The sequence below is a fragment of the Sus scrofa genome, chromosome 3 (genome assembly GCF_054392235.1).
Source record: "Sus scrofa isolate SSC_HxYL_T2T_F1_AM1 chromosome 3, Sscrofa_HxYL_maternal_Yorkshire_Landrace_v2.0, whole genome shotgun sequence".
NCBI classification, from domain to species: Eukaryota; Metazoa; Chordata; class Mammalia; order Artiodactyla; family Suidae; genus Sus; species Sus scrofa.
In genome coordinates, this window is record NC_139385.1 from 13768229 (window position 1) to 13786778 (window position 18550).

Here is an 18550-nt window from a genome sequence, read left to right on the forward strand (position 1 = left end):
CTGCCTTCACCCCCTTCCTTCTAGTAACCCCATTTGACCTGTATTTTGGAGGTGATGCTAGATACCTATGTAACCACCACTTTCCTTTCCTTCTCTGCTTTTCTGCAGAAAGATGTAGCACTTAAGCCTCAGGAACGGGTGGAGAAACGCCAGACCCCTCTGACCAAGAAGAAACGAGAAGCACTTACCAACGGCTTGTCCTTTCACTCCAAGAAGAGCAGACTCAGCCACCCCCACCACTACAGCTCAGACCGAGAAAATGACCGCAATCTCTGCCAGCACCTCGGGAAGAGGAAGAAAATGCCGAAGGGACTCAGACAGGTGAGGATGCTTAGGGTTCGTTCCTGCCTGTGGCTGCTTTACCTCAGGTGTCTGCTCCTCCGAGGGTCTTCCTAACAGGTAGAGAAGGTGGTCTCGCTGGTTGCTGGAGGGCTGTCCTGCCGAGCTGTGTGATTGCTTCTAAAAGACTAGATCATCCATGCTCGTTGTTTTTATTATGGCCTGAAACTTTAGCATGGTACCCTTTCAGTCATGTGCTCTCTGTGTGACCAAGCCTGATGCTGGTGCCCTTGACATTGAGGGCAGAAATCTTGGTGATGGTAAAGGCAGACTGGCTTGCAGAGAGAGGTCCTCTGAGGTAGAACAAAGGGAACGGCAGGTATGACCACATACACTGTGTATTTCAAGGTTCTGTGGTGCTAAAAATGGTTGTCTGCATGCAAGCAGTACCCTGAGTAAGATTTATAGTTTCCAGGGAAGCTCAAATACTGTGGCGTGTGGGAGAGCAGCGGTGAAGAAATGAGTTTGCCTTTCGGTTCTTCCGTTGTCCTCCGTAGCCCATAATTCAGGACTGTCTTTGTGATCTGCTGATTGCATGAAAGTCTGGTAGCAAAGGCTTACTGGGCTGCTCAATAATTGGGTTTCAATGATCCACAAGGAAATACAGCTCTTGGCATTTGGAAGGGCTGCCTGTGGAAATCCCCACATGAGATAGATTAATATGAGAAACGAGGCTGTTGATAGCAGTTTTTCTGCGCAAATCCGGAGGCTTCAGTGCCTGCTGAGTTACCTGTGTCCTGGGTGCGTTTTGTTTGTTTTTGGTGGGACCTCTGGGTGGGATTGACTCTCACTTAAGGAAGCTGAGGGAGGGAGTGTAGTTCACAGAGCAGGTGCTGCTCATTAGAAGCTGAACAGGTAATTTCCAGTCTGCAGATGTTCCTCTGCAGAGGGAGACGGTCTGGGATCACCCAAGACGGTGGTGCCAAAACCTCCCACATTGTCAGACTTGTATCAGGAGCCTTATTCAACACGTTCCGGGCTCCTCCCTAGAACCTGATGAGTCAGAATTGCTAAGGGGGGAGGCACAGAAATCTGTAGTCTTAGAAACTTCCTATTTGTTAAATGGTCAAGCCAGTTTGGAATCATTCTTAGGAAGAAGCAAGAGTGTATTTTCGGTGATAATTTTTAGTTACAAATAAGATTTCGTGGTCAGTTTGGTGTCAGAGTCGAACCCGGTGGATTGACTCCTGAAAAAAATACCTGGAATGATGATGGATTTCAGTCTGGACTCAGGGAGCTCTCAGGGACGTGTTCCCAAACCTGATACATGGCATTTTTTCTGTGTCCTAAATTGAAATGCCAGTTTGGCGTTGTAATAGTTGTTATTAACATTTATCTAATGCATCGTACGTTATAGTCATTCAGTGAGGGAGTTGGTGTGGTATAATCCACAATTTTCACAACAACCCTGGGCAGTGGATGATATTAATGATTACTATACAGGTGGGAAAACTGGGGCTTAAAAAATAAAGTGCCTTGTCTGAGGCCACTTCACAGTGAGGGACAGAGCCAGGGTTGAGACCCAGATTTCTCTGCCTTGCTTCTCTTTCTCTGTATATTCTGCTTTCCTGGTTTGACATAAGGACTCCAGGTCATGGGATGCCGGGAGTGTACAAGTATTTTTAGAAACTCCAGGAGATGGTTTTCTCGGGGAAGTGATTGTGGTCATAGAAATGGCATAGGAAACCCCAAGGAGAAACAGGATAAGCTACAAAGAATGGAGAGCAGAGAAGGAGCGTGGGAAGTTGAAGGCAGCCACACTTAGATGAAGATTTAAAAAAAATTTTTTTGGTGGGGGCACAGAGAGTGGGGTGGGGGAGGAGGGGATAGGCTTTGTACAAGATAATATTCCGGGGCATCTGTGACTTCTAACTCAGGTCCCTCTGTGCCAGTTATGTGGGAAAAGTGATTATTCCCAGTGGAGAGAGGTTGCAGTGTGACCACCACCTTTCCTCAAGGTCCTCCGTCCCAACAGGGTGGGAGGAAGCATTCTTACTCTTTCAGGAAAGAAATTAATTTAATTCTGAGCCTACACAAAGCTGTGGTTCCTCATCCTTGACTCTCTTACTCCCAGCCCTGGTCTGACTTTTTTGTTCTTCTTCTTCAAAATTCTTCTCTCTGCTTTGTCCTCTGGTGAAAGAGTTTATGATCATAAAAGAAGGCTAGGACTTTTATGTCTCTAATTCGAGTAGCTTTTTGGTCTTAATGATCAACCTTCTGGTACTAATGGGTATGTGAAATCAAAGCTTTCCTTGTTTTAGGGGACATATTTGAAAAGCAATTAGTATGACTCACTTTTTACGAATCACGGAGAAGGAAAGAATGAATTGGATCTTTGGCCTGTGTAAAAGTTTTAAAAACAAATGGTGTTTTCTTATCTTCAGTGTTAATGCCAGAATACACTATCTAATTCAAGTGTTATTTTTTCCAATAGGAAGAGAGACAGACGTTGATAATTGAGGATAGAGCTTTTCATTTATAATTTTACTCGCATCCCGTGTGCTATTGAAACCGTGTTGCTACACATCTGGAAAATGAGAGGTTTGGACTAGAAGGTTTCTCAGTTCTGTCATTCTTAAGGTTTTTGAATAACACACAGATGCATTGTGTTGCCGAAAAGGAACCGTGTTTCTGTAAAGGAAGTGTGCAGGTCATTTAGTTTTGGAGTCTGTAACTAGTTGGCCCTGTGAAGACGTTAAAGGAGAGGAGTGAGACGCCTTCCTGGGATGTCAGCCCATACAAGTGCCATCTGTTGTGTGATCCTTGGTTTTAAAAGGTGACACACAGGGTGTGTTTAATGGTTACAGGCGCTGTTCCACCACTTGAGCTAAGCATATCTGAAATTGCTTTCCTATCATTCCAGATGCCTGTACACATTAAAATAACTCCCCACCCCCGGCCCCGCCGTCTTTGCCTCTTACTAGATAAAGCAACTGAATCTTAACCGTCTTAGCTGGAAGGGAACCTCAAGATGAGAATGGGCCTTGAGAAGAATTTCTAAACAAATGGATTGTTGTAGTGCCTCTCATTGAGGGAGTTATAATTGGAAAAACTACAGATGAAAGAGGGCAGTAGGAGGTGAGAATTTAGTCTTTATTTTTGACTCGGTGAGAGTGGATTAGGTTTGTATCTTATTAGGAATTGTTACTCCTTAAGCAGGCAACTTAATGCATAGCTTTTCTGTAACTATGGGAGGATGTTACTCCTTCATGGAGAGAAAATAATAGGTTTTTTTTTTTTTTTTCCCTGAAACTTCATTGAAGGCAACTAATCCTTTTATTGCGAGAGTGCAATTACATACTTTTATAAGAGAGACATGTAATTCTAAGACCAGACTGCTTTCTCCTTCTCTCGCTGATTATAAAACTTCAGTTCTCATAATGTTTTTTCATACTGTTAAAAAAAAAACCTTTTTAATGAGCACTTAACTACCCCACATGGAACTTACTTGTTGGATTATGTTTTGAAGCATAAATACACATGGATTTAGAAGATACTGAGCTGGCATCTGTCTTGTAAAATGGTTCCTTTTTTATGTGGAAGATTGGAACTCTCTTAATTTCCAAAGGGGTTTTAAAAAGTGAAGAAAGAAACCAGTTAACTGTTATACAAAAGTGTACATGTCTTTCTGACTCCCCTATGCTTGCAGTTTCCTACACAGACCTCTTTGCCCATGATGTAAGTACTCAGGCATCATATAAAGAAGGTTTGGCCCTTATTAATAGGGATATAGTAGGGTTTTTTTTCCTTCTTTGACTTGGGAGTGGGAAAATCAAAATACAGAGCAGTAGGTCCTCTGAATAAGGATCTTTACTCTCTAATTGGGAAACTACTGAAGAACACAATGAAATCACCTGCTGCCAAACCTTTTAGCCAAGTCTTAACTCCCTCAGATGCATTTTGGGAAAACTTAACTCCTCTGAGGGCCGTGAGTTTAATCTTCTTTCAGTATGTCTAACTTCTAGACCACAGGGGATGCTTAAAATTTTAGTACTTTGTCGTTGAAAACTCTGAGAGCAGAGGGTTTTAAAAATAGAGAAATGATGAGGAAAAGTTGATGAGAGTTCAGAGAACTCTCAGATTGGGCTCTGAGTGGCTATTTCTAAATCTCCATTTAGTCCATTAGTCTGTCCTTTCTCTCTCTAGTATAAACCAAACCAGAGGAAAAAGGCTTAAGTGAACGAGGAGGAATTTTTAGGTTATATGAATTCTTCTAAACAACAGCAGGACGGATCATCAAAATAAACCTCAGAATCTCCCTCCTAACTGAATTTTAGGTGCCAAAAGCCCTTCATCCAAGGGCAGAATTTCCCAGAGAGAGCCATCCTGTTGAGATTGCCGTTTGAGAGGCAAATAAAGGAACTTGGGAATATTTCAGGAGCCCAGCAGCTGACGAGAATGGCTTATGTGGTTTAAAAATCTTCATACAAGTTGATCTGGGTAGCTATTGCTTGTAAAGAATGGAAATTTGCTCCTCTCTCTGAAAATCTAGTATGAGTCAAATGTGGTGGTAGATCTGTAGCTGACCTTGTAGATTCCAGCGGTGTGTACTGATCTGTAGGAAGAGAAAGGATTGATCTCAGTGCCAAGTCTTCAGACGTAGAGCTGTTGTTTAAACCTTTGTAGGGTGGCTGAGTCCGGGTTTTGGGTATGGGCATTGCATGTTTGCCTTACTTGAGTAAGTGGTTGTGTTGGTAAAGGGCCCAGGTGGTTGAGCCACTAGCTGACCTTGCATCCATCCTGATGAAGCAGCATGTCTTGTACATGCTCTTGTCCTTAGCGGTTACTACCACAGGGGACACTTTATTTCAGTGGGACTCACTCAGATCGTCAGAGGACTCTTTGGTAACATTTGTTATGGGTAGAAATTGACTTGCAAAGGAGGATTTATAATGGAAAACTTTGATTAAACAGATCCAGTTCAAGTCACATTGCCGAAGACCTGCTAATTAGTTTTGGGTGGAAATCCAGGCTGAAATCACACAGGTATTTATCCACTTTGTCTCTAGAGCCTACAGGTTTCTGGAAATCAAGAGCATTTGAAGCACTAATGTAATTAGGCATTATAGTAATTTAAAGGCATGAACTTGGCTAGGTGCTCTTTCATAAATATATTTGTTATAATGGCTAAATGCCTGAAGGTGTATTGAGCTTGTATCAAGAAATGTGAGCTGAGTTAAATCATTTTTACTTCGTACTTCAGAGTTTCAAGTTTAATATATTAACTGAGATTTCATTTGCTTTTCAGAAATTATGTAGTCATGTGAATGTTACAAACCGAGATAGTAAATAAAATTATTTTTCCACCTGATGCATTTAAGTTGCACACTGCTTTTTCCCTTTGCCCACACTATAGAAATAAGAATAAAAGCATGTAAGAAAAAACTGGGAATGGGGGTGGGGTGAAATTGGCTCTTGGAATCTTGATTGACTTGAAATAAGAACAAGAAGACAGCTGTAAACATCTGGTTATTGAGGAACCTCCAACCTAGGCTTGTCTCTTTTCAGAATTAATTGTGTGTTGTACTAGTGGTATTTGTTTGGTATTGGGAAACCTGGGATTAATATAATAACAACTTGTATAAAGTGTTTTTTTTTTTAACTTGAGCATTTAGAAGCCGTGATATCTTGTGAGTTCTGGAGTTCTTATTTTGTGTCTTTTGACTCCTTACATTGTTGTCTGGCATAAATTCCATCAGCCCTGAATGTTGGTAAGAGTGAGCATAAACATCACGTGACTTCAGTGAGCGAGATGCTGGGAATGAAGTGGCCAGTAATAAATTTTATCTCAAGTGATATATGTAACTTTTAATTAAAATTTAGTAAAAATTGACTAAAAAAGGACATGGCACATTGACTACCACTTCATAAAATAAAACCCACAGAGAGAATATAGGCTGAATTGGAAAAGGATCTGCAATTAAAAGAATAGGTAGTAGGGAGTTCCCATCGTGGCTCAGTGGTTAACAAATCCGACTAGGAACTATAAGGTTGCGGGTTCGATCCCTGGCCTTGCTCAGTGGGTTAAGAATCCGGTGTTGCTGTGACCTGTGGTGTAGGTTGCAGACAAGGCTTGGATCCCGAGTTGCTGTGGCTCTGGTGTAGGCTGGTGGCTACAGATCCGATTGGACCCCTAGCCTGGGAACCTCCATATGCTGCAGGAGCGGCCCAAGAAATAGCAAAAAGACAAAAAAAAAAAAAAAAAAAAAAAAGAATGGGTAGTAACTCAGCTTGAGCGAGGTTGAGACCTGTTAAACTCGGGTCATAAAATAGTGACATTCACTGATCCCAAAGTAAGAATGTGTTCTATGTATGTCTCGTGGAACTTTATGTAAGGCCATTTAAATATCCTGTATATTGTTAGAAGAGTAAAATGCGTGGTGACAGAAAGGACTCTTAACTCTGCGTACTGTAAATTCCTACAGTACTGGTGACTGAAGGGTGAGGGGGAGAGTGTTTGTTTCTTTACAAGATGTAGCCACTACATTTTTGATAGTTGATGAGACTAGATAAAACTCCCTCTCTTTCTGTATATTAAAACTGCATTTCTGTGTTAATGTAATGGTACATTTTCCCTTTTCTAATGATACAGTGTTATCTGGGTGTGGCCAGATCTTAGCTACAGAGCTGAAACAAGCCTCCATGTATTCTGCATTCTAATCTCTGGCTCCAGCAGCCGCATCTCCACACAAGTCTGTACATGACAGGTAATGAGTGGGAGGTGGGAGTGGGTGGGTGGCTGCGTGATTTGCGGTGGTGTTGGTGAACAGATGGTTGTGATAGCCACGTGTTGCGAGATTCCCGTGGGAGTCGATGGTGGTGACAGGCGAGTCACAATGTGCTATTTACAGTTTGGGTTTGCAGTCTTTCAGTGACATCTGAATGCTCTTTAGCAACTGCTTTCATTACTGCCTTTCGAGGAGCTGCTAATTGAAAATGAAATTGTGGGTGGGCTTTAAGGCATGCCCAGGCAACGCTGTGTGGTAAATGTTACTTGAGAACGGTTGGGTATCTTAATGCCCAATTTGTAATTCTTTTTTCTAAGGAGGAAAAGCTAACAGTGCGTTGGAAGATTCAGGCTGTGCACAGAGGCAGAGCCGAATGTCTCATCCTGCCCAGAGAGCCAAATGTGTACTCACTGGGCTGGAAACCATGCCATCTGCCCAGGGCTCACCTTTGTATGGTTCTCTTTAAATGTGTATAACCATGTAAGGTTCTTATTTTAAATCCACTAACATCTTGTAGTCATTGCCATTAGTTTTTTGTAGGACATCATTCTTCTTTCTTCCTCTGCTGTATAGTTACTGTGCAGGTGAAAATGATATCTAATCTTCTGAACTTTGAGGTGTTATATTCAACATCTTGCATACAGCTTTTGTTCCTGATAAACCTTTTCCTGTGGTGCAATTCTGTTGAAGGCAATTGGGGCCTCCAGGCACAATGAGGGAAGAGGGAGATGGAGGGTTTGATTGGACTTGGACAGTGGATAATGTTCCTGATCTCTTCTGGTTGCCTCCAGCTGCAGGATTGTCATTTGGAACTCATCTTCAGAGTTGTTAGTGGAAGCATCAGTAGCGTTTCTGAAATGGTAGCTTTTGTAAGTGTTTATATGTCGAACTGTTTTATTGCCCATTCTCAAAATAGCTTTGCACGGAGAAATCTTGTGCTGAACAAGGAATGACCTCCCTCTTGGAAGTGCTGTTAGCTCTCTTTTTAATTAAATATGAAGATAGATACAACATTACTGCATCCTTTTCAGCTTTCCCTTGAACATTTCAGTGAATACTGCGGGACAAAACCGTCTTGAATTATATGCCTTGTTTGACTAGGACTGCTACGTGCTTTTAGAGGGTCCCTGGGGGTTGAGGGGACCTGACGACACACCCCTTGCTGTACTTAACCCTCAGTTCCATGCTTTGCCACAGGAACCCGACTGTTTTAATGCACCTGAGTCACTGCTGGGTCCCAGTGATGTTTAAAAGAACCTATTCGGGTATTTAAATGAATTCCGGGGCATTTGTTTCTTCATGTAAGCAGTGATGATTTTATACTAAGCAGGTAGAACAAAGTTCTTAGAGGAGCTCAGGGGTGTAATGTGTCCTCATACTAGTGTTCTCACACACACACACACACACACACACACATACACACAGGAGTAGAAATCAAAATGGCTCACAAACTCAGGCAAGTCCTGTATAGGCCTGCTTGGTGTCATTCAGCAGGGCTGATGCAGTCTGCCGTCGGGGTGGCGGAAACACTTGACCTGCATTCATTGATCACGTCCCTACAGAAGCTGCCACTTCTCCTGTGCGTCTGCCTGTAGTGACACTGTTGTAGCAGGTCATTCTGTGACCACTGTACATCTGCGATTGCTCAGAAAACGCTGGTGTTATACAGTTTGAAATCACGTGGTACAAAGCTAGATGGTCCTAACTCCCAGTGATGGTTCTGAGTGGCAGAGATTGGATATAATTAGATTGAGAAGCATTTAGCTGCATTTCATGGATGGGAACATCCAGAATAATGTTTCTCAAGGGGTGGTCTTTGAACCACCTATGCCAGAACAACTCTGGGGCTTTTGTTAACATGCAGATTTCTAGGCATCACCTCCATCTGGTGGGACCACAGTCCCGGGGGTGGGGAATCAGAGGGTGACACCAAGTTCCTTAAGCAGCTCCGATGCAGGCGTTTCAAGAGTCATACTTTCAGTAAAATGAATCACATCCTTCTTCTTCTTCTCCTTCTTATTACTGTTATTATTTTTTGTCTTTTGTCTTTTTAGGGCTGCACCCGCAGCATATGGAGGTTTCCAGGCTAGGGATCTAATCGGAGCTGTTGCTGCTGGCCTACACCACAGCCACAGCAACACCAGATCCAAGCCGTGTCTGCGACCTACACCACAGCTCACAGCAACGTCAGATCTTTAACCCACTGAGCAAGGCCAGGGATCGAACCCTCAACCTCGTGGTTCCTAGTCGGATTTGTTTCTGCTGCACTAAGATGGGAACTCCAATTATTGTTGTTATTATTGTAAGAAAAGAGAAAGGGAATATTACTGTGCAATTCGAAAAACTTGTAACAAGTTTTAATGTGTTTGAACTATATCCTGTTTGAAATAATTTTATCAATACTAGGACCATATTCTCCTTCTGTATATTTACCAATTGAGTTATTTTTCAAAATGTTATTGGAAAAAAGAGAAATGTTTCTTCCAAATGCCACAGACATTACAAAAAGTAATGTTTTCAAAGTGGCAGCTTTTTGATAGTTTGCTAGAATGTAGGCTCAGTTGATTAATTCTGTTATATTTGTCTCTCCTTTAACCTCCCAGCTCCCTCAAATAATATGGCTTTTTATATACCTGCTAACTGATGTTCTTTCATTTACTGTTTCTTTTATTTCCCTCTCATTACTTTCTTCTTTTAGCAACACAGTGGTATTGTGCTCTTCGGGTTTATAAGTTTTATGAACCCTCTATATTATAAAAATTGGTGGTATTCAGTGGCAGTATGGGGGGGCAGGTGCAAATGAAATCTGAAAATACTGCCTATGTATTAGGTGAGCCTGAAGAACATTAACTGTTTTCTTCATTAGTAAGAAAGCTCCAACATAATAAAATGTTATACTTGAATTTATGGTTTAGGGTCCATAAATTAAAAAGGAAATATTTTCCTTTTAAAACCAAACAGAACAAAAGCCCTCAGAAGATGTTTTGTTTAAGTAGTAAAACCTATACTTTACAATTTAACAGTTGCCTGAGGTGTGTCAACAGTGGGTAGCATTTGTTTTTAATGCATTGCTATGAGACCAGAAATGCTATTCCCCTGGAGACTACCGCAAAATGATCCCCTGAACAGTTGCTAATGAAATCATCACACTGTATGAATAAGACTATTAATAACAAGTTTTGATGGAAAAAATACTATCATCACATCTCCCTAAGAAATAATCAGAATGATGGAAAAGCCCTTGCCTTTCTGATGAAATATGAAACTGGGTAGTGGGTCCAGCTCCCATGGCTAGAAGGCTGAATGGTACTTTCTGGAAGTTAAGCAGCCCATTTGCATAATTTATCTTCACCTGCCTCCTTCCTCCTCCTATTAAAACTCTGCATCTTTATTTCTTAAATGAGTATGAGGAGGATTAGGGCAGGTTATCGAGGCTCTGATGGTGTCGCTGCATGCGAAGGAGGGTGTATTAGAATCACTTAGGGAATGAGTCGAGGCCTGCTGCCTCCTTGGTTCTCCAGGTTGAGCGAGGAGGCCAGTCGACATAACCAGAGTATTGAAAGAGAAGGCTATTGAATTTAAAAAACCTTTCTCTGGTGATTCTGACCCAGCTCTTTGCTTCCTCTTAGACCTGGCAGCCCATCTTTCTCCTTCCTTTTCTGTCTTGGAGCTTGCCTTCAGGCTAGACGTTCAGTTTTTTGGCTTTCATCTCACGCTCTCCTTCTCTCCAAAGTCTCTTGCTTGCTTCTTGACCCCGTCAGGATTGCATGGGAAACCACTAAATGTATTTGCTCTCAATGCTACAAAATGCTTTTGCCACCAGGTTCCTTGCTTCCTTGGCCATGCTGGTCCTTGTCCCTCACCATTTATACTGATCATCTCACCTGGGTTCTTAGCATAGCTCAGCATTGTTTTGCTCGTTGCTGTTGTACTCTTGTTAAAAAAATTTCAGTGACCTTCGTAGCCACTGCAAATAAAATCAAAGCCCCCTTGGTGTAGGACCTTTTACGATGTCCCAAGGTTGCTCCCGCATACCTTTCCAGCTGTGTGTCACACTCCCTGCCCACCATAAACACCAAGCTGTGGCTACAGTTGCTGTATTTGCACAGAGCCTGTGCTTTCTCCACATGACTTTGCTTGGGCTTATGCTGTTCCCTTCCTTTGGAACGGCCTTCTTCAGTAGTTGTGTTTGTCTTGCAATAACTACTTCAACTCTACTTCTTTGTGGATGCTTTTATGATCTTTTCCCTCAGAATGAATTGTTATTTTCTTCAGAACTCCCATGATCCTTTGTTTATAACTAGGGTGACCCCCAAATTTATCACCTAATGTAGGACATTTCTGAGAGTGAAAGGGGGCACTATTAATCATTACCTTGGAACAATTAGCATAAATTTTGACTTCCTGGAAAACTAGGATATATGGTCCCCCTATTTGTAATTCACTCTTGAGCCTTTTCATTTTGTACCCTGTTTTGTTTTTATTTTTATTTGATTGGCTGCACCTGTGGCATGCAGAAGTTCCCGGACCAGGAGTCAAACCCACGCCATAGCAGTGATGATGCTGGACCCCTCAACCCCCTGAGCCACCAGGGAATGAATACCTGTGCCCTGTTTCATGGTTGGCTGTATACATGCTCTTCTCCCCACCTAAAGTCAAGCTATCTGAGGACATTACTCTGTCACATAAAAGGGGCCTAGGCTTGTGTTGCATGTGGAGGAGTAAAACCCTTGAAACCTGTGCCAAGGCTATCGATGCCTTGAAAAACTGAGATACCTTCCACGTTTACCACTTCCATTTTTAAGCCTTTGCAATCCATTCTCTATACTGCAACTAGGTGGAGGCTTTTTAAAAAACATACATTTGATCATATTACTCCCAGTTATGAATCCACTTGGCTTCTCAGTGTCTTCTAATTAAAAGTCAGACTCCTACGAGCTCTAGCGCTCAGCTCTCCAGCTCTCTGTTTCTTCAGCTTCACCTCAGGTTTCCCTCTCTTACTCCCTGATTCCTGCCCCTCTGTCTCAGGGTCTGTCTTCAGTCCTTTTTCCTTTGCACCCACCTTTTTAGTTCCCTAATGCTTCACACAATTTATAATTACGGTCGTTTCTTCTCTGTATCCTTTCTGCCCCTTCTGCTAGGCTCCAGTCTCTCCTGAAGCAAAGTATCCATAGCCATTATCTCCACCACAGTGTTTGTAGCACACTGCCTGGCACAGAGAAGAAGGTGCTTCCTAAGTTAAAAGTCGAATGATTGGAGGTTGCAATGATAATTATTCTTTTAATTGATGACACTGCTAATTGCACGCTCTTGTTGCATTCCAAATTTAATTGCCTACAGGAGGGGAAAAAAAAAAACAGTATAATATGACTTTTGTTTCCCCTCTCTGGGGAAATGAATGTAAAATGAGATACTGATGATCAGCACATTCACATCAGGCAAAAATTTAATCCAAGAAATCACTGCCCTTCTGGTGGATGGAGTCTACTGTTCTCCCATAGAATGTATCAGCAGTCTGTTGACCCAGTGTCCTGGCCATCAGTCCAGTAAAACTGCTAGTGCAGCCAGGAAAAGCTGGCTCAGGGAAACTTCAGCCTTCCATTTTTCAGAGATAATCCAAAAGAGATTAGACAAGCAGCAGAGACAGAGGGGATGGTGTGTGGGATGGAGGTGGAATTTACTGAGTACTCTTTTACATGCAAATATTTTGTGTGGGGTTCTCTCTTTTTTTTTTTTAACCATAAAAATAGAAACTGTTTTTAATATCAAATCATGAATAGTAGGTCTTTGCTCTGTAAGATCATATCCCATATACCCTCTGTCTAAAATATTTTGACTTCAGAAGATACTTTAGGGTCTGATGTTATTTCCTTTTTAAGTGGCCTAAGTAATTCATTCTGCCCATAGTTGCTCTTTCAGCAAACCTTGAGGATTCTTTGTGTGCAAATGTTACATAAGAGACTCTGACCTAACAGAAAGGATGTATAACCACGGTTAACTCTGCCCTTGACGTGTTCACAGCTTGGTAGAGCCGTCCTGACCTCGTGGAGAACTCTCAACCTTCTCCACCTTAAGCGAGGCTGAGACTGGTGCATTGAGTGCAGTCAAAGGGAGATGCAATTGAGCATCTCTTGGAGAGTGAAAACCTTCAGGCATATATACTGAAGTTCTTTAAAATTGTTTCTTTCTCACCGTGCCATTCCCCTCTGCCTTATAAAGAAATGCTTAAGAATAATGCTCTATCTCACTGAAGTCATCAGTAAATGTTGGAAACGGTGCTGTTTATCAAGTCTCTTGGGTTCTTGGTTTTACAAATAAAGGCTTTGGCATGCTCACATTTTCACTTCAGGTGCAATTTACTAGGCATTACCTGGCTTAGTAATTTTATTAAAATCTTAATGGCTGGGCAGTGTTTTCAGAAATGGCCATGTTTCTAACACGGACCACAAAAATAGATATATTGTCTAGGAATAGATTTGCTGCGGATATAAACCATCTCTTGCTTTTGGAACTGTTGGTATGGGGAAGTCATATTTCTGTCCAGAGATGAAGCTTTTAATGCTAATTTTCACAAAACAAAACAAAAATATCTGTCACTTTGTCTGTCTGTCTTTCTTTCTTCTTTCTTTCTTTTTTTTGTCTTCTTAGGGCTATACCCACGGCATATGGAAGTTTCTAGGCTGGGGGTTGAATTGGAACTGTAGCTGCAGGCCTAGTCACAGCCACAGCAATGCCAGATCTGAGCCTCTTCTGCAACCTACTCTGCAGCTCCCAGCCAGTGCCAGATCCTTAATCCACTGAGCAAAGCCAGGGATCAAACTCGCATCTTCATGGATACTAGTTGGGTTTGTTACTGCTGAGCCACAACAGGAACTCCTGTCGTTTCTTTTTACTGGAGGTAGACAATTTTTAAATGCAAATAGAACTTCAGGTATTCTTAAATATATGAAAGGAATATTTGTATAGATATATAGGCCTCAAATTTATAGTGAAAATACCCCTGGGAGATTGAACAATTAATGATTCCTGGAGTAGATTATGGAGCAGTTGGAAATGTACTAAGTAGAAGTTATTTTTTTCTTCTAGAAGATACTTTGTAAGTTGCTTTTTTTGTTTTTGAAAATACTTTCTTTTTTTGTGTGTGTGTGTTTATAGGGCCATACCCACAGCATATGAGGTTCCTAAGCTAGGGGTTAAATTGGAGCTACACCTGCCAGCCTACACCACAGCCACAGCGAGGCAGGATCCAAGCCGCATTTGTGACCTACACCACAGCTCATGGCAACACCGGATCCTTAACCCACTGAGCAAGGCCAGGGATCAAACCTGTGTCCTCATGGATACTAGTCACATTCATTTCCGCTGAGCCACAATGGGATCTTCCTGGAAATACTTTCTTAGAAAGTTTTAGAAATAGTGGTTTCCTAGTGAATTTCTCAAAAAAAATATAAAGTGTACTTCCCCTCTCACACTGCTCACTTTGTCTTGGTGTCCATTCATTAAATAGTTATTGATTATGGGCAGACATAATTTTAGTTGCATATAGCAAACAAAATGACAAATGTCTCTGTCTTGGAGGAAGTTACATTCTGGTGGATTCAATATTTTTAGCTGCAAATTCCATTTAAATGTCTAACCCAGACCTTTCTTCTAAGCTTCCAGGTTCATAAACTCAGGTGCATTATCACTTTTTTTCTTCCACCTGGATCATTCTTAAGCATTTCAAATTCAACATGTTTTGCATTGAACTCTACAATAATTGTCCTAAATTTGCTCTTCCTCTTCCATTTCCTCCCTTAGTTAATGCGCATACCATCTGCTAAACTCCAACCAATAAATCTGCTTGTGCCAGAAACCTGGAAATCAGGCTCTCCTTCCATTCACTCCTCATATCCGCATGTCTTCTAGATTTATGTCCTATGTGTTTCTCATCTGCCCCTCTGCATTTCCCACTTTCCACCCTGCCTGCCAGTGCATTGGTTCAGGTCCTCCTTTTCGTGGCTCTATCAGTAGTTTCTTTTCTGGCTTCTCAGCCTCTCACCTCACCATTCTTCAGTCCATCCTCCAAATTCCTTCTTTTGTAATCTGGACAACATACACATTGAATCGTGTACTTGCTCAAAGAGTTTCCATTGGTGTGACTTTATTTACAGACCAAAGCAAAACTTCTTTGTATGGTGTAGAATGGCACACGTTTTTATGCCTTTAAGAACTTTCTCTTGGTGTGCTCTGACCCCAGTAGGCATTCCTATGGGGCCATCAGCCTTATCTGTTTCCTGAAATGTCTTCTGCCATGTACCCCCACAGATCTGAGTTCGCATTGCCTTAATGAGTCTGAGTTACATGTGAGAAACACAGTCCTGCGAAGTCAGTTAGAACAGTGTATATTTTGAAAGGATACATTTTTAATTGAGATTTTTTTCAATTAGGTAGAATTTAATGTGGTATTGGAAAAGTAAAATGAAAAATTTTAGGGGACTATGGAACATATTTTAGGGGGAAATAGTCCAAAGGCATTAAAACGAGGAATCTTTTTTCATGGTGGTCACTGCCGGATGCTTGTATCGGGGTGAGTTGGGGATGACAGAAGCCTTTGGTTAATGGACGTGTTTTTCAGGCTTAGCAGAGGTATGTGTAGGATCACCTGTACTGAGAACTCTTTGGAAGGTTTTCATCTCTAGAAGAGGCAGCTGTGCTTCTGTATGAGTGAGTTCTTCAGGGGCTCAAACCAAGGAACATTAGACATCATTTGTGCCTTTTTATTTTTCTAAATTAATACTGAAATGAAAGCTTTTATAGATACAAGGGCATTTCTGTTGCCAATCAGTTGTATAAACTTGGCGAGAATTTAAAATATGTGATTTATGTTGGCTTATTTTAAGATAATGAACAAGTGACTACAAATGTGCTGAAAGGTTTATTTGAAGTAAACACAGTATTGTAGCTCCCCTGGCGTAATTATTCCTTTTTTTTTTTTTTTTTTTTTTTTCTTGGTGAGTCAAAGGCACAAACCCAGGATAATCACAATGTGAGGGGTAAGTTTGTAGGAAACAGCACTTTGAGCTGGGATCCTAGGATTTTAATTTTGGGCTCATTTACTTGCTCCAGCTTCCATGTTCTGTTTTGTAAAGCTTTGTTAGAAACACATTTCTTTTTTTATCTCCCCAATACACTATTTTTTTTTCTACTGTACAGCATGGTGACCCAGTTACACATACATGTACACATTCTTTTTTCTCATGTTATCATCCTTCATTATAAGGGACTAGACATAGTTCCCAGTGCTACACAGCAGGATCTCATTGCTCATCTATTCCAAAGGCAATTGCCTGCATCTATGAACCCCAAGATGCATTTCTTAAGCAACCTCTTGTCTTTATTATTTCTTACCAAAGTTGTAATATTCCAGATCAACAGTTTTTAAGATTTTTTTTTTTAATGTAACAGATGAATTGTTTTACCAGAATGAAGCAGTCATTTCAAAAAAAGCTCTACTTTCCTACCCCTTTCAACATTCCTTCTAAAAGGCTGCTCTTGGAGGTAGAAATACAACTGTTGAGAAGTCTGTGATAAGGCATATGTCCCTCTTTCAATCCTAAGGTTGGGTGCGTCACTGTTCTTGTACGTATCAGTCTAGCTCATCTTCTTTCCTCCACAAGCAGGTAAGAGGAAAGATGTAAAATTGATTGGGCTGTGATTTGGAGAATGGGAAACAACCAGAAAGTCTATTTGAACACTTTTCCAGTAGACAGACCCACTTCTACCCTTTTTCTTTATTGGTTCAGACAATACGAAATACTGTGTTGATAGGTAGGTAATTGAGGACACATGGTGGCTATTGAGATGAGAAATGCTTTTTAGGCTCTTCTCTCAACAATTACGGGAATCTTCATTCAGGGCAGTAAAATTGTTCCTCCTGCCTGTTACGTGTAGGCAGCTGGAAGAAGAAGAAGCTGTCTTCACATTGTCAGTGGCCATGACTTTCAACCCACTCAACAGATGTATTTTAAGAACCACAGCTAATTAGAAGGAAAGAGGGCAGTTTTGTTGTGAATATATTCAGTAAAGAATAGGCTGTCAGTGTTTGCTGTTGTGTTGTTCAGACTATATGAATACGTTATTGGAGAAAATACCTGCGAATCAGGAGTCTCCAGTTAGAGATTCTGTCTTGCTATTGAAACATTGTTCACTGAGTTATTGACCATCTTTGACTCTCAGTTTTTATGGTTGAACAGTAATGCAAATAATGTCTACCCCTAACGCTGGGAAGCTGTGATATGTGTGAAGTTATACGTGTGGGAACACTTAAAATTTCCTTTTTTAAAAAAAAGTGTTATGAAGTAGATTTTAAAAATCACAATTTACCTGGACCTTGATAGAAATAATATAGTTTAGATGAATCTGCACTTAAATATGTAATGTAAAAAGAACAGCACCTCACAATTTCTGCTTTGCAATAATGCCTCACTTTGGTTAAAATCATGATGTGCATATGGTTATTAGACTACTCTAGATCCCAATGGATACATTAGATTGAAAACCCTTGAATGGAGTGGACTCAAGAATACTGTTTTGAGCAAATGATAAAAGCCTTTTGCTGAGAAGAGATTAGAAATGAGAAGACATCTTTGTTTAGGGGCCATACCTGTTGGCAGCTTTCTGAGAATTATAATTTTAGATCTTTCCAGTTGAAATCATGGAAATCTGCTTCTTTTGAATAATTCATGGTGAAGGAATGCAATGAACTTCTTTTTTTTTAAAACTTTTTTTATTGTTATTTCCCCAATACAGTTGTTTTTTTCTGCTGTACAGCATGGTGACCCAGCTACACATACATGTATACATTGCTTTTTCTCCCATTATCATGCTTCATCATAAGTGACCAGACATAGTTCTCAGTGCTACACAGCTGGAGCTCATTGCTAAACTGGTCCAAAAGCAATAGTTTGCATCCGTTAACCCCAAGCTCCCAATCCCTCCCACTCCCTCCCCCTCCCCTTCCCCCACACTCGCACCATGCATGAAAATAAACTTAAAATGGCTTAAAGACTTAAAGATAAGACAAGACACCATCAAACTCCTGGAAGAGACCATAGGCAAAACATTCTCTGACATCAACCTTACACATGTTTTCTCAGGTCAGTCTCCCAAAGCAACAGAAATAAAAGCAAAAATAAACCAATGGGACCTAATCAAACTGACAAGCTTTTGCATAGCAAAGGAAACCAAAAAGAAACCAAAAAGACAATTTACAGAGTGGGAGAAAATAGTTTCAAATGATGCAGCTGACAGTCAGGGCTTAATCTCTAAAATATACAAGCAACTTACACAACTCAACAGCAAAAACGCCAACAACTCAATTGAAAAATGGGCAAAAGACCTGAATAAACATTTCTCCAAGGAAGATATACAGATGGCCAATACGCACATGAAAAATTGCTCAACATCCCTGATTATTGGAGAAATGAACTTATTTCTTAATT

The 18550-nt window shown here is 41.0% G+C and overlaps 1 protein-coding gene across 7 annotated transcripts in view; it reads left to right on the top strand.

Annotated features, from left to right (window-relative positions):
• AUTS2 (activator of transcription and developmental regulator AUTS2) overlaps positions 1 to 18550 on the top strand; it is a 1184853-nt gene that overhangs the window by 289823 nt on the left and 876480 nt on the right. For all 7 annotated transcript variants that reach the window (XM_085015600.1, XM_085015603.1, XM_085015601.1 and 4 more), the window contains 1 exon segment: positions 109 to 321. In XM_085015600.1, the coding sequence (XP_084871726.1) occupies positions 109 to 321 (213 nt within the window).